General features: G+C 43.6%; 1 protein-coding gene across 1 annotated transcript in view; it reads left to right on the top strand.

The window, feature by feature from the left end:
- Window positions 1–881: 881 nt before the first annotated feature.
- pdcd6 (programmed cell death 6) overlaps window positions 882–17,381 on the top strand; it is a 31,700-nt gene continuing 15,200 nt past the window's right edge. The window contains exons 1-2 of the mRNA XM_080752310.1: window positions 882–1,103; window positions 9,996–10,057. Of these exons, the coding sequence (XP_080608436.1) occupies window positions 994–1,103; window positions 9,996–10,057 (172 nt within the window). The 5' untranslated portion in view covers window positions 882–993. The remainder of the gene's footprint in view (window positions 1,104–9,995; window positions 10,058–17,381) is intronic.

Below are 17,381 nucleotides of genomic sequence, written 5' to 3' on the forward strand. Positions count from 1 at the left end.
CTAGGGATGAGGGGATAAAGAGATGGAGCGTGAGGGATTAAAGTCAGGGGAAAGGGGTGAAGGGTGAGAGCCTGAGGGGAAGGCGATGGAGGGATGAAGAGCAGTGGTCAATGGTCATCGATGCTGGCTTGTAGCCTAGTGGACAGAAGGAGAGGGTTTGTATGAACAAAACTTATATATTTTAAACAACAAAGGAAATATAATTATAAAGTGTGTAGATAACAGTTTATCATGTTTTACACATTTCAAATTCAAACTAAAGATTGCATAAAGCACGTTTGTTCTCCGAGGTGAAGTTGGTGTGAGTGTAGGTGATGGGTGTAGGTGAGGGAAAGGCTCGATATTTCTACGTGTCATTTTCGACTAAAGGTTAGGGTTAGTTTTAGGGTTAGGTTTAGGCATAGTTTTACTGAGGTTAGTTAGGGTTAGGGTTTGCCTGCGAAGAAAAGAACCTCTGGGAACTCAGATTGGGGTTTGCCGGTTTGGGTTAGGTTTAGGGCGGCATAGTGGTTAACATTCACTAGGTTAGCATTCTGCGGCGTTGGCAGGTTAGCAATTTAAATAGGTTAGAGGTTAGCATTCACCAGCGTCGAACTAATGGGACGTCGAACACGTTCTCTCATAGCTATGGTGATGACGTATCTTTATCTTGTGCCTGTCTTGTTGTGGGGAAGTGATGAGGGATGGGCCGAAAATAGCCTGATCTACAAGCTCACAGCGGGTCTCGGAAACGACGCGTCGTGAGCTTGTCGATCTGGGCTATTTTGAGAAGCGTGCCACGCCTCTCTCTGTGACGCAATGACGTCCAGCACGCCTCAGTGTGTGTGTGCGGGGTGGGGACTGGAGGAGGAATTCAATGTGTCAGTGAAGGAAAAGGAACCAACAGCAGCAGTGGCAGCAGACTGTCAGATTGAAGCCGTTAGAACAAACACTTCTCGTTTTAATTTATCTTGACAGACAAGAAGAAGAGGAAGCCCCTTTTTTCATTTAAAAATGGCATATCACAGCCCGTACAGAGGTCAGCCGCATATGAACCAACAACAACAGCAACAACAGCAACAACAGCCGCCCGACCAGGGCTTTCTGTGGAATATCTTTCAGAGGTGAGTGTGGGATCATGAAAAATATTAGCACTGGTCCATAGCTAGAAGAGAAGGAGCTCTCCTTAACGCTGTCACCTAATATGAGCCCTTGTGCTCACAGTCGCGGTAGCCCAGATTGCTCAGCCTCTTGTCTGTAGTAAAAATAAAAAAAATACCCTTTTGCTACTCATCAAAACAAAGACGGTTTCAAGATGCTGAAAGCCTACCTTTCTCAGTGGGAACACTCTGAGCCCCCCACCTCACTTCTAAAATACACTTTTTGGCCAGAAAAGAAAATATTTCACCGGAGGTTTTAGCTACTCCCTACCGCCCTCTACAGGTCTTGTCAATAGAAATTTCCATTGACCAGATTTTGCCTTCAGTTGAAATATTTTCTTTTCGGGCTAAAAAGTGTATTTTATACGTGGGTGGGGGGCTCAGAGTGTTCCCACTAAAGGAAAGTAGGTTGTCAACTCCCTAAAGCCATCTTTGTTTTAGTGAGTAGTAAAACTGAATGTTGTATTTTGACTACAGAGTAGTACAGACGAGAGGGTGCGCAGCCTTTCCTTTGAGCGCAAGAGCTCATCGGTGACATAGCGTTGAGGAGAACCCCTTCTAACGCAATGGAGACCAGAGAGCTAAACATGTCCATGTCCTCTCTCTTGTCTTACATTAAAGTCATGACTTTACGCATTACAAAACCGCTGTTGTGCTAGCCTAGCAGGGCATGCCCGTTATTTCAGTCTGTTAAACGGCGTTTCAGACATGGTTTTGTCTCGTTGTGCTTTGCGCAGCGCAGAGCAGAAGCATTAAACTTTCCCTTCACGAAATAGGAAAAGGAGAGGGTCATTGAGATTTGAGACGTACAAGATAGATTTGGTTGTGTGTGTGTGTGTGTGTGTGTGTGTGTGTGTGTGTGTGTGTGTGTGTGTGTGCGTGTGTGCGTGCGTGCGTGAGATTGCTCAATCTTTCCTCTGAGGTTCAGGGCTTCCTGCTGCAGTGTGTTGATGTAGATGTATAATTATACCCAGAACTTCAGTAGAAAGAAACATAGGCCATGTAGGGTTTATATTATATGTGGCATACTGGTTCTTATCAGTTCAATTGGAGCAAAATTGACACGAGAAAACATATAGGTTTACATTGCCAAAGCAAGTGTCAGAATATAATAGAAACAGTTGAAAAAGGGTAACATATTATCTACAGTTGGAGGGGGTAGGCTACGTAGCATTGTCACTTATCACTCAGCTTATCACTCACAGTCAAAGGAATGCAGTCAGTTACCAGTTCTTGCAGTGCAGACAAGACGGTCTGATTCAATCAGCCTAAACCGTGGTCTTCACTCTCAGTTATAAACTGATCATCTGGTCTAACCAGTGTCCCACCTCCTGTCACAGGATTTGTACAGTGTTATACTTTCCCGCCGTCAGAAGTGAGAAGTGTGTCAAGAACAGCTGCCATGGAAGAAGGTCGTTCCAGGCAAGAGAGAGTGTGTGTGTTGGGGGTCAGCTGGTTAAGTTGCCTTCTTGCCACTGGTGGGATTAAGCTATAGAGTTATGTAATACTGCAGAGGATCATTATTAGCTCATGCTCCTTTGCCTTTTTCCACACAATTGAGATGCAGGGCAATTGAGATGCAGGGCCAGGCATCACAAGACTTGGAAAAACATTTACAAAACAGTTATGTATTGGTGGCACAAACCCTCCACCCGCACACCCGGGCTCTCACCCCCAAAACGGTCCCACGGTATTGAGTATTCCTCCAAGAGTACACTGATCTGTAGGGAGAGTTTTCTCTCGCTCCAGTTCTTCTTCTCCTCTCTCTTCCACATCTCTAGAGCATACCGAACCTTGATCTCTCATAACTGTCTCACACAAACACCTATGTCTCTTGAGAATCTCTCTCTCTCTCTCTCTCTCTCTCTCTCTCTCTCTCTCTCTCTCTCTCTCTCTCTCTCTCTCTCTCTCTCTCTCTCTTCCTCTCTCTCTCTCTCGCTCTCTCACACACCGTACACACACTCCCCAGCTCTCTGTAGGGACGGAGAATAGATTCCATAGTGCTGCGGACAGACTCATTATTCCTCATCTGCATCCCCTTTAGTGTTTGGCAGTACAGTGCTGGAATTCCCATAGTCATGTGATCAGAATCACTAGAGCATACTGTATGTACAAAGAGCTCTCTCTCTCTGTCTCTGTCTCTCTGTCTTTCTCCCACACACCTACCTTTCTATGACTCACCACAGTCCACATGTTAATGATTTTATTGGTGGTGTGGCTGAGTCATCCTTTGGAATGGGATTATTCCCTTTTCTCAACTATCCTTGTCTGATGACCTGTCTCCATGACTACAGTCAATAAACATCATATGACAATCAACGAACCAGAAATAGAAGTCACCCTCATGTGCCTTGACACTCTGTGTTGTTGTTTCTCTGTTCCGGGTCAATAGCCGTGTAATAACAGCTTGTAATAACAGTACAATAGTAGTGCTAGTCATTAGTCAACAATGGAGTTATGTTTCCATGACATGGCATTATTTGACAGTCGACTGGATCAGAAAGATCTTTTTATCTTTTTAACCGATCATATAATACGAGAATGCCATGCCATTAATACATTCACATTAAAATCTATTTTTACACATCATTGCTAATGAAATTAACAATTGACATTTTCGCATAGGCATTGCGTTCAATAGGACAAGCAATTGGTCTTTCCCTGTAAGGACTGAACACAGATTTAATATTTTTGGATTAAATTCTGTGTACACTTGCGTTTGAAGTCAGTCCAGCTGGCCTGATCAGCCAACCTCCAAATCTCTCTTTTTGCACTCCTTTTGAATGGCTATGTTATGATTGATTGATACTCGACAAATATGCTGTTTCTCGGCCTCCTTTTCTTTTAACATGACCTATCGTCATTCTCATTCTTCATGCATGTTGTGACATTATTGAAGTTGAGAGCGCTGAGCCTTTAATAAGTAAAAAAAAACAATAACAGACAATGTTAGATTTAGGCAGAGATGGACACGGATATTGGATAGGCCTATATTACAGTGCACCGCAGGACTGTTTGACTGCCTACTATAGGCAGACTACACTGTTCTAAGGAACCCACGGCCACACTGGATTGAAAACGGTGTTGTGTTTCATAATACTCATTCACACTCATTCATTCTAGTCTGTCCTTGAAAGAATCCTAACCCTAACCCTAATTTTGTGTTGATTACAGAGAACAATGTGACCTGAAACAGGCATGTAACTTGTTTTGTGTCATAGCAGAACATGTATTTTAGGTTTGGAGAAACCTTGACCAGCTCAGGCTTACATCCTCTCAACTTTAGATGCTTGGTGGTGGAACCAGACCCGGCCAAAAAGTGTCTTTATTTTTCCAAGCATAGCAGCCTTGCTTTCTTTCACATCTTTATGTGGAAAAGTAGAGCGGGGGTGGGGTTATGTTCCATCTGTTAAACATGTTCCAACCGGTTTGCCTCATAGGAAAAAGTGAAACATAGAATGTTGACTAAATAATGGACTCCATGGCATCAATAGGATATAAGCTGTCAAGCTCATTTTGTGGGGAAGTGTTTACAGCGTCGTTGTTGATGCACAACAAGCAGATGGCTGGCTTTCCCACACTCCAGGCAAAAGAGAAGTTTAATGATGCACTTACTTTCAATCTCCACTAGCTTTTTATGTAAAAATAAACTGGTGAGAGCTGAAGTTTTACCTGAGGGAGGTAGGGAGCAGGGAAGTGAAAAGGAGAAAGTGAGACTTAAATACACACAAACACAAACAAAGCTCTGAGTCTATCCAACAGTATTTGGTGAAGGTTGGGTAGCCACACACTTGTGACGGCATAAACCCAACCACTTTTCAACGTCAACGTGACAAAGCTGCCCTTCATGGAGGCATTGCTGGGACCCATTTATTTTTCCCTAGGAGACCGGAGCCCTGGTCGCTAGGCCTCCTTGTACTTTTTTCCTCCTTTTCTTTGAACCCTTATTCATTCATGATAAAGTTACAGGCATGGGTAACCAGCACTGAGTTGGTTGCAAACATAACTGCGGCAACAGTAGAGAAAAGCAGAGAAACGTAGTGGGGAGAGATGACGTCACGGCACACAAACTCCCACCGCTGGGATTCAAACCCACAGCCTACACAGTCAACACTGGCTCGGGCCATGTGTTTTCCTTAGGGAATTCCCCCGTCGGTCTGCGTGTCCTGCCCTGCCCATTCTCTTCTCTCCTCCCTCCCTCCCTGTCTTGGTATTCAAACGCTGTTTGTTAAACGTTCTCTTTAGGGCGACCGGTTGGGCTGGGGCGGTTGCTAAGGAACAATTGAGTCACTGGTGAATTGACTAAGACATTTCATAACTATGAGAGGGTTATTTCAGCTTCCACGTTTCTAGGTCTGAGAGAAAGAGGTTACAATTGAGGGACATTGTTTTCCGTGAAATGTCTTGATGCTAAGAGACAAAACACACTTGAGATACATTTGTGAAAGGTTGTAGCCTTAGTGAAATGAAACATAAAGTGGCAATTGAACCGAATGTTCAAATGCCATTCGGTTTGTTTGTCATTGCACACATTTTCATCTCAATAGCACAGGACATCACACACACACACACACTCATTCACCGCCATACGCTCCGGGCGCTGCTTCATAACATGGAAGGGCTCGCTTAATTGGGATAAGCTTGATACCTGCAGTCATAGTTACTTACACTAAACAACAAACGAATAGATGAATAGGCCTGAGGGGTGTACTGCTTTCTGTCAAGTTTTATTGCTGTTATTGTGGGCTTTTGTTTGTATTGTTGTCTGGTAAGTACAGTGCTGTAGAAATGAATTCCCCCTTGTCAACGGTGACAACATGGATAATTTCCCATTTAGTCCCATGAGGCCAATTCTAAAAACGGCTTCTAAATCCTGACTTCAATTTTATTAAAATTACAAGTTTTGTTTGCTAAAACGATAGAGGCGTTCTCGCCCGGCTTGAAAGGTATAACGTATTAACAGATCATGTTATTCTAGACTACTCAGACAAAATGTACGCCTTATTGCCTTATTACAAAAAGTCAGTTGTGTCACATGTGTATGACAAGTAGCCTATAATATATTTTGAATTGTGTTGTTCGTACTAATAGTTTTGTCCACACACATCTTTGAAACAGTTATATTGTTCGGATTAATTCCTAACCAGTTGTGTCTGTAGTTGTGTTTGCCTTTTCTGCACAAAATCAAGGCTTTCAAGTTGGAGTTAATGTATGCACTCATGTTTATACATGAGTGATACGAACAAGAACAAATGATGGAATGGAAAACACAGATCATGCAGGTGAGATAAAACCCCAAAGGGCCTGATTAAAATAACTCGCCTTTTAAACGCCAGCCAACAGTAGCAGGAACATGTTTTAGTCAACCAGCTGTACCGCAGATACAGTACATATTAAGAACTTGACATGACAATTGACAACACTATATACGATTACTCTATTGTGTTGCATATGTTGTATGACAACTATAAAACAGTGGGGCTAGTCACATCAATCCATTTAGTTTAGATTATAAAACATCTATTAGAAGTGTAAAGTTGAAACTGGTCAAAGCTCCAAAACTTGGTCCAGAGATAAAAGCTTTGGGTTTTTATTTTGCCCCCCAAATCTTCCACCAACAGTCAAGTGCAACAGTGAATCAACAGTGAATGCCTTGAATAACAAAAATCGAAATAAGACTTTCCAAAATATAGAATATAGAAAATAACACTTGAAGATAGACTAAAGAACAACCTAAGAACTTAAGAAACTGTTTAAACTGCCGACAACCTTACACAAGGGCCTTGGCAGCTTTCCTCTGGCTGTTTACAGCTTTGTACTTCAAGTCCAACTGAATCACTGCCCCTGCAGCCTCTGTCTTATAGGGAGTGGATCCTACAATGACATCAATTATTGTTAAAAGTCTTACACAGCAGCATGTTCCCTATAGCCTATGACTGATAAAACCATTGGAATGGATGATGTACAACATAAATGTGGCACATTTCTAGGCACCAATATAATCAAAAGGGCAACATAATAATGCTCTTGAATACAGACAGACAAACACCCCTCCCTCTACAGTACTTTGCACCGTCTAATCTACTGAGGAGTACCAGCACTGCAGTAGAGACAGGTGATCAACAATCAATTGCCTTCCCACAGTTCCAATAAATAACCTTTTAAACCCATTGCAGTCCTTGTGATGAAATGCAGCCAGAATATTTAAGAAACTTGCACTACAGAGACTTCCAAAAAGTCACTTCCAAGTTAACCTCTCGGCAAGTTCCACCGCAGAGGAAAACCTGGTATTCTTTCTAAAACTGAGCCATGTGAACCGGTTTAGAAAAAAGGGGGGAAAGGTGTTCCGGCGGTGTGTTCCAGTTGGTGTTTGAAGACTTGTTTTGATTGAAGACTTAGAAGTTTGCATAGAAAAAGGTACAGTTTCATGACGGTACAGTTCACTGGTACAACAAGGTCAACTAAAAGGAGATCCTAGAAAAGACTAAGCTTTTTTCCATAGGAAACCATTGAAGTATCTCATATAACATTGAATGACAGACAGATAGAACACAGTACTATGCAGTAGATATAGTAAAACAAAAACAAAAGTAAATAAAACTAAAATAAACAGTGCAAAAAATATATACAGTAGGTAAATACAAAGAAGGGTCAGGGGAGGCTGGGCTAGGTTTGTTATTGCCAGTTGCGAATGGCTGCCGCCTGTAAGTGGTTTTTCAGGGCGATTTTAAAGGATGCTATGGAACCACACTCCTTTAAGGCCTTCGGTAGGGCGTTCCACATTTTGGTTGTATAGCAGAAGAACGAGTTTGACCCTTTGTTTGAGTTGACTTTGGGTTGAACGTGATCTGTGGCGCTGCCTCTGGGGTTGTAATTGTGGACGTCCTTAACGTTTATAATGTATTTTGCCAGGTACATGGGTATCTTAGTGGTGTAGTGTATCTTGTACACCAGGCCCATTGCAAGTTGCTGTACTCTATCTACTCTGAGCCACCCCACTCTTAACTGGTGAGTAGTAGCCCATTTTTATTGTTCCCCACATAATGCGAATCAATTAGTTTGGTCTTTCTAGTCGTGCTACGAGTAACAAGTTACAATATAAGATAGACATACCAAACGAAACGATTATGGTATTTTACATAAATAAAGGAAACGATTATAACAAACTAAACAGACCGGATCAGAAACCTGAAAATGGTATTGATCCCAGGCTACTTGCAAGTCACTGGTGGTGTAATTAGGTATTGGACGCAGCTGGGTGGTGTGTGTGTGTGTGTGTGTGTGTGTGTGTGTGTGTGTGTGTGTGTGTGTGTGTGTGTGTGTGTGTGTGTGTGTGTGTGTGTGTGTGTGTGTGTGTGTGTGTGTGTGTGTGTGTGTGTGTGTGTAGACTGATTTCTTGAGCGACAACCTGTAGAGGGCGCAGCACCATTAGCTGCGGTGCAAACAATAGTGTAAAGTAACTTGTAGCCTACATTTACTTAAGTACTGTACTCAAGTACAATTTAGAGTATTTGTACTTAACTTGTAGCCTGCTTCCAGACCATAGACCCCGCCCACTCTCAGAGTGGACTCTTTCTCTGGTCTGGAGCTCAGTACATGAATCGGCATTTGTTTTCGGCTGCTCCAATGAGCGCGGGGGGTGGGGGTGAGTCTAACGAATATCCAATCCGCGCAGCAGTTGAAACGATTCAAACGAAGTTCACACTCACAGGCAGGCTGAGGAAGGCACACACACACACACACACACACACACACACACACACACACACACACACACACACACACTTCTACTCCACCACTAGCAATGGCGGTGACGCTCTGTACACTGTACAGGGGGGGGGGGGGGGGGCTCAGGAAATCTGTCTATAGGGCAGGGAGGCACTGCCCAGTGGCGTTTTTCCCTTTGGTTTGTTGATATATGAAAAAAGGGGACCCTCAAAACTGCACTTCTCGATTATTCAATCGATCAGAAAAGTTAAGTTATAAAAGCAATCTACGTAGATTATAGAATAATCGCTAAGAAGATGATCAATAGTCGCAGCCCGACACTGAATAACGTGAAAGCGAGTGAGACCGTTATGATCTGATGCTTAAGATTTGCCTCATTTGGGACCATTTGAAGCTCCTTGCAGGAGCCCTGCTTTGGAAAACCCTACGCTGCATCTAACGGGCCCTGGTATTGTTAGCGTTACTCTCACTTTTCACTAGTACTCAAGATGCTGCAATGAGATAAGTATTACATTGGACTGACATTAGGCTATTTACAGTAACACTCACCATGTGTGCTGTGGTTCTCAACTTTCACTGGAGCTTAGAATGCACGTGCACGCGCCCCACACATTCTCTATGTACTGGTCTCAGGGGACTGCTGACTGTACTGTACAAGCTGCCTTGTGTTTCCTGGCCATAGACCTTCGTTCATTCTCAATGGACTGTGAAAAGCCTTACAACAGATCAGAAGGATGGGGTTTCAGTGGGCGAGTGTTCATCCCCTGGCTCCATTGTCACATGATCTCTGTTTTCTATGCACGTCCATCAGTGACACGTGTCTGTTCTGTTGCCCGTCCAGAGCCTGTGGGCACACTTACACACAAGTTAGATAGTGTGTGTGTGTGTGTGTGTGTGTGTGTGTGTGTGTGTGTGTGTGTGTGTGTGTGTGTGTGTGTGTGTGTGTGTGTGTGTGTGTGTGTGCTTGCATACGTCAGACGTGTGTGTGTGTGTGTGTGTGCATGGATGTATGCGTCTCTGGGCGTGATTAGGCAAATGTTAGATTGTTATAGTGTGTGTGTGCGACTGTGCGTTAAAGAGAGAGAGAGATTAACGTTGCTGGTATCTCATCTGTGTTTTCCCCTCCAGGGTTGACAAGGACAGGAGTGGTGTGATATCAGACACAGAACTTCAACAGGCCTTATCAAACGGTATGTATCCTGCACTGTCTGTCTGTCTGTCTGTCTGTCTGTCTGTCTGTCTGTCTGTCTGTCTGTCTGTCTGTCTGTCTGTCTGTCTGTCTGTCTGTCTGACTGTCCCATACTCCCTAGCTCTTTCTCTGTTACTGTTCCTGTCCTTCTGTCTCACTCACATAATTAGGACATACTGTCTCTCCCCATCTCTCTGTTTCATCTTCCTGTCCCCCCCGCACCACACATACTTTAATCAGCCCGTCTGTTTGCCTCTGTTTGCATCTGTCTCATGCAAATATGGCGTTAGACACATCTTTTCTTACCTCTCTTTCTTTTTCTCGTTCCCTCTGCGTCTCTGTCCTCTATCTCCTGTCCACACATCTTCACTCTCTGTAACTCTCCTCTTTCAATCCTTCTTAATTCCTACCTTGAATCCTCTGTCTGCTGAACCCCAGAAGAAAATGGATTGGGGATTTATTTTTATCCCGGCGTGGCCAGTGATCAGAACAAGTGGAGTTTTATTTTTATCACACTACAGGCAGGTGCAAAGTGACAGCTTCAAAAGGAGATGTTTCCTGCTTTCTGAATGAGACAGGAAATCTCACTCACTAATCACTATGCACCCACAGGATGCATGCAAACTAGGGACCGTTTTTAAACCTGTGGACAGGGACATGAAGTCGTCACAGGCTGACAAGTGATTAAAGCTAGGCAAATATATCAAATTCCCCAACATCTTTTATGGTCACGCTAATGCTCATTATCAGATGGCACAATGTCTATTGACTCACTCTGTGTCTCAGAGGAGGGCTGTGGGACTGTTCAGAAACCTGCCTTGTAGTGCCTAGCAGTGACAGTCATCAGTAGGCAGGTTTTGGTAATCTCAAACAAGATTTCAAACTTAATATTTTATTTCTGAGCATCCATCCATCCATCCATCTTCAACCACTTATCCGGAATTGGGTCGCGGGGGTAACAGTTCCAACTGAGACCTCCAGATTTCCTTATCCTGAGCAACTTCCTCCACTCCCTCAGGGAGTATACCGAGGCGTTCCCAAGCCAGTTTGGAGATATAATCTGATCTCCTTCTCCGTCTTCCCCTTTCTCTCATTCGTGAACAAGACCCCGAGATACTTAAACTCCTTCACTCCTACTACAACTGGCTTTGTCTGTTTGTCCTGAGAAAAGGGTCACCCAGGGTCACATTGGCCAAGCTTTGCGGGACGCACGAACAATGGCTTCTCGTTCTATGGTAACTTTCCAAGAAGAGAAAAGGCTGTAGTTTCTTGTATTGAGGTGTTGTGAATGGTGATGGTGCAGTGCTTCAGAATGTTTTTGTACCTTTGTGCACCGCTGCCCCTCAGAGCCACCTCTACTGTGACTCCCCCGGCCTACACTCTCTCCCTCTCAGCTTTGCTGCACTCTCTGTCAGTAAAATATACTAAAGGAATTGGAGTGTGCTGCTGTTCTGTGTTGGACCTTCTCTTGCCCCAGGATGTGTGGCAATTAATCATTCCTTAATTCTAGTGAGGAAATTGCAAGTCTGATCCGAGACCAGCGTATAATAACGACATCAACCACTATTGAATGAAATCACTAGAGCTGCTCCTGGAGTGCAGAGCGTGTTGACTGTATTGTAGAAGTGGATTTTTAACGGAGACATGGAACAGCTGGGGAAATAGGCTAGTACAAAAAGTGTGATGGATTTGGATGATTGGTGCAACTGAGATCCCTCAGCAATAACACCGCTAGTGTGAGAGGCTGTGGCAGTGGCACTATTATTGTCAGCAATAGGGCTTTTCCTACTCTGCCCAGTTAGACTCAAGACTTAGGCTGTCATGGCTCTGCATGTGTCAAATGGTTGAATTAATGGCGTATGCCATGTTCTCCACACAGAGTCTGGCCATGTAGCAAAATCTTTCCCAGGTTTCGTGCCTCGAACCACAACTTGACAGCTTGACTGTGGCAGGGCTGCTGGTGGAACCTGCTATACACAACCTTGTTGCCATTAAGGCAAGACAATGCTGTGGTGATAATACTGAGACATATCTTTGCCAAGCCTTGCAGCCAGATAAAAAATGCAGAATACAGTAGAGTTTGTGCCCACAATGAATTGCTCTCAGAGACTGTTTTTCAAAGAGTTCTGGACAGATTATTGTCCAGTACGCTCAGAAGAAAAAAGTGTTGAAGGCAGCGAGAGAAGAAAGAAGCTGTTATCAGGCTGTGCTGTGTCTCCTCACTCTGCATACTGATTAGTTGTGTGTGTGTGTCTATCACAGCCATGTGTGTGTGAGATGTGTGTCAAATGTGTGTTATTTCATATTCATAACCATGTTTATGATGTGTCATATACCTTGTCTGCGTGTGTGTGTGTGTGTGTGTGTGTGTGTGTGTGTGTGTGTGTGTGTGTGTGTGTGTGTGTGTGTGTGTGTGTGTGTGTGTGTGTGTGTGTGTGTGTGTCAGTGCACCAGGAAAACGCACGCACGCACACTATGGCGCTCGTTTGATGCCTAATTAATCTTTTTTTGACATTGTGTACAATGAATTTACAATTAGGTTCTATGAAGCTCACACGCAGTTAGCCAGGTTAGTGGCATTGATACAAAACACTTGCTTTGCAGGCTTTGTTCCCTTACGGGTCCATTTGGTTTCATTATACGCTCTCAATGGTTAAAAGAAGGACCACTGGTGGTGGTGGTCCCCGGACCACTGGTGGAAGCTGGCACCAGATGATCAGATCTTTCACAAGAGTGCATTTTTATAAACGTCGGGTTGATTCGCTGCTATCTCCATCGCGCCTCTATAAATCTGCCCAAAAGAACAGATGTATAAGCTATCGACACGCCATGATGCACCGCGTTGATGGTGTGTAAGTCTGTTATTTTGGTGTGGCGCATGGAAGTATCTGTATCTAGGCTATAATCAAGGAAAGACAGTTTTGGTAATTTATGAAGCGTTTCTTTATTAATGTATTATTAATACGTCTCCATATTCCTTGGAAAGCCCACGTCCATGTGCTGTGTGTATAGGTGGCCGTGTCCTCGCATCATCTTCCCATTGTGGGTCAGTGGGGAAAGTACACGACACGTTCACGTGTTACACAATATACACTCGCATTATAGTCTCTCCCTCATGTGGACGAGAAAAATATACATGGTTCAAGCTCAGTCTCCTCTGCCAGTCTAGTTCTTTGCTATCATCCCTCTCCTCTCCTCTCCTCTCCTCTCCTCTCCTCTCCTCTCCTCTCCTCTCATTTCATTACTCTATTCCTGTGGGGGGGGGGGGGGGGGGGGGGGGGGGTGGAGTAGTATGGCACCAGTTCAAAGCCTGCTGGGTCTTGTCCTCGCTCAGCGTGTGTGTCCTCTCTATCAGTCTCTCTGTCTCTCTCTCTTTCCCAGTCTCTTTCCTTCCCCCTCTCCTTCCCTGCTTCCCCCCTCTCCCTCTATCTCCCTCTACCTCCCTCTCTCTCTCTTTCTCAATTTCAATTCATAGGAGCTTTATTGGCCTGAGAATACATACGTAACGTTTACATTGCCAATGAAAAAGTAGAACAAAACAAACAGACAATCACAATAATTATTTGAGATAATCGCGATTATTTTTGCACATTGGTCATAATTGTTTCCTGAATTAGCAGATCAACAAGCTTATAACACGTCACTTCCGTGATGTGTTGTAAGCTTGTAGATCAGCTATTTTGGCTATTCTTTATTTGTTTTTATTTTCTTAAGTTGAAGTATATTATTATGCGACGCGTGATGCGAAAGTGTGGCCCAGCCAACAACACCAACACGGGACTCCTGGATCGCTGCCCTCCACTCACTCCAGGGTCTTGAGCTTGAGACAGGGGTTGACACTAAGGTCTCAGAGGCACTTGCCCGTCGGGCAAGTACAGGTCATGTTCTACTTGCCCAAAGGTCATGCCCACTTGCCCGAAAAGTAAATCGTCCATGATCATGGGCAAGATTTTAAAGTTATACTATGTAACTTTTTTTTATCTTAAAATTGTCCTAACTATTAAATCGCTAAAGTTTTAGAACCCCCACTCCGTTGATTTAAGCCCCAAAAGCCTTTTCTTTATATGGTTTCAACATAGCTGTGACAGGGGCTGTATTTGCCGGCAAAATGATGTCATCTCCCACATGATACACTACCGGCCAATTACAGCGCAGATCATACACCACCGGCCAATCACAGCGAGTCTTGCTGTCTCTAAAGGAAGTAGCTTCCCTCAGCAACTGTGTTTACATTGGTGAAGGAATCTTGCCTGCTACTCCCTCAATCCTGGTCTAAAAATGACGGGAGACGGCTCTACGGATGCGTCATATTTCACAATCTGCTTCATTAAACAGTGTGTGTGCGTGCGTGCGTGCGTGCGTGCGTGCGTGCGTGCGTGTGCGTGCGCGCGTGCGTGCGTGTGTGCGTGCGCGTGCGTGTTTTCATGTGCATGCCCTCCACCTGCTGCCTCTTACCTCGGCCATTCTCAATAAAACATGGAACTTATAAAATTCTTTAGGCCTGACTCCTAGACGTGAGTAGCCGTCAGTCGCCCACACTCTTCTCCCAAACGTAGATTTATTTGCCCAGTTATTTATTTTAGCCTGTATTGTAGAGGTAATGGCCACTGAAATTGCTGACCAGAGAGAGTGAGATTGAGTGAGATAGAGAGAGAGAGAGAGAGAGAGAGAGAGAGAGAGAGAGAGAGAGTGACAGACACAGAGAGTGAGAGGAGAGAGAGAGAGAGAGCACTTACTGTGCAAATTTCATACTTGGCCGGATGTCAGGACCGACTCAAGGAGCAAGTCCAACACACACCGCCTCAATGCGTTTATGTTTATGGCAGTTCTGTCTATATAAAATACGCTGGGATTTGATCCTGCAGGACAGCAGCAGCAACCGTTGTTTTTTATTTATTTATGGACATTTGGCGGTGTGGACCATTTCATTATACGCCTCCTGCTTATCTTATAAGCTGCTATCTTATAAACCCACTGTGCTCCTTCTGTTTGCTAAGCGGTTGGGGATTGCCTCTGGCGCGTGCGTGCGTGCGTGCGTGCGTGCGTGCGTGCGTGCGTGTGTGTGTGTGTGTGTGTGTGTTAACCACTTGAGCCACTTCATTTGTACAACAGTGATTACGTTTCTTGGTTGGACAAAAATCCTTTCTCTCCATCCACTACCATTTAAATAACATGTTTTTCAGTTGCTTCGTATTGATATCCATTCCAGTGTATTCTATTCTTACTTTATACTTGGTCTCAGTAAAAAGTAACATCTCAGGTGCAGTATAGTGACCAGGGTCGGATTAGGGGACTCATTTTCAGCCCTGGAATTGGCGTCAGACCAGCCCTTATGCAAAACAAAAATCAGCATTATTTATTAATATAAACAGTAACAGACTATTTTCCCCATACTTTTATTTTAATTATCAAATGATGATGGAGTTCTATCTGTCTGTCGTTCAATGTTATATGAGATACATAAAGGTTTCCTGTGAAAATAAGCTGAAATTTAAAGCTTACTAGGATCTCCTTTTAGTTGACCTTGTACCAGTGAACTGTACTGTCATGAAACTGTACTTTTTCCTATGCAAACTTCTAATAAAGTCTTCAATCAATCAATCAATCAATCTCTCTGGAAGAAGTTGCACATGAACTCTTCTTTTTTTTACCGGCCGTCGGCGACACCGGCCGACCGGGAAAAGTCCCGGTTCTCCAGATGGCCAGTCCGATGTTGATAGTGATTGACTGGGCATAAATGATGTTTTTAAATCTTTTAGCTAATTCCACATAAACAACCTGAATGAGCCTGTTGGTTAGTCAGTCAGGGACCAATCAGAAGGCTGACAAAGGGTCAATTGCATTCATCTAGGGATGGGACAATATGAAAACTACGATTGTCATGATTATTTTGACCAAAGAAATTGCAATTTACGATATTATGGCGATAATCAAAATATCCCTAACATCCATTATCCTGGGGAGGAACATTTGCCACAAAATAGCAGATCTACAAGCTCACAACGCCTCGCGTTGCGACACATTGTGAGCTTGTACATCTGCTATTTTTTTGGCAAAGAGATTTGGTAGAGAGTGAAAAAAAAAGACTGTATCAAGTACGTTATTTCCAGGTCCGTTTTACCAATTATAGATTACCTTGCTGTCTGATCACCAGCAGTGCCAGAGGTCCTATGGGCCGGAGTTGCGAGCCATGTCTTTGGGGCAGTCCCTATATGCAGAGGGAAGGACTGAATGTCTCCCTTGAATATATGCTGGTCTGAGTCAGACTAGATCAGAGTGACTTTGTGATTGGAGGGAAATTATATATTTTTGTATGTAAAAAAAGTTTTAGGTTGTGTTGTCTGCATTGTGCTATTATTGTAGTGGAGCTTCTGAGCGTAGGTTTTTCCCCATGTATGCATCTAATCAGTGCATCTAAGTGACAATAACGTGAATTTGAATATGACTCTGAGGGAAAGGGAAATGCATGACCAGAACCACCAATGGGAGGATGCCTATTGGTGTGGAATAGAGCGTCTGATTGTTAATTAATCGACTGTTGTTATTCATTGAAACATGGAGAGTTGGCATTCATTTACAGTCAATTATACAGCTGTTTTTTTCCGACCTCGCATTTGATAACAGCACTCAAAATGCATATTTATAAACGTATCACTCTGCCTGTAGTCTCTGTAACCTAGTGGCAATAACGTCTGTCAGCTGTCAGAGAGAACGTAACATTAAGCAGTGTCAGTTTGCTGCTGGCCAAAACTACTTCGTCAAATCTGTCGAACAACATTTAGCAAACAGTTTGCTAAATGTGATGATAGTGAACCTAGAACTGATGACCAATGTTTACCGACTTGTAATACCCCACATAATGTTGAATCGGTAGTTTATCACACTTATAGCTTGGATCTGCTAGAAAGGTAAAGGAACGCAGCAACTATTTGTCATCCTGGAATAGACTTTCATTATAAGCTTTAGTTGTGTCATGTCATCATTGTCTTGACATGCAATCATGAATATTGATAATAAAACTGTATCTGCTATATTGGAGGGATGTTCACCAAATTGCTGGGACTGAGAGTGAAGCGTCTGTTTACAAGCTGCCATGAACTTTGTAAAAGACGGAAGCTGCTTTAGTATAGGATCTGTCACTTCTTGACCGAATAGCCCGTATCATAATGAGTGTTAAAAATACCTGAAATATTTTTAACACTCATTATGATACGGGCTATTCGGTCAAGAAGTGACAGATCCTATACTAAAAAATACCTGAAATAGGGGGCACGGTGGCGCAGTGGTTAGCGCTTCGCCTCACAGCTAGAAGGTCCTGGGTTCGA

The sequence above is a fragment of the Nannobrachium achirus genome (assembly GCF_963921795.1).
Source record: "Nannobrachium achirus genome assembly, chromosome: 21".
Taxonomy (NCBI): Eukaryota; Metazoa; Chordata; class Actinopteri; order Myctophiformes; family Myctophidae; genus Nannobrachium; species Nannobrachium achirus.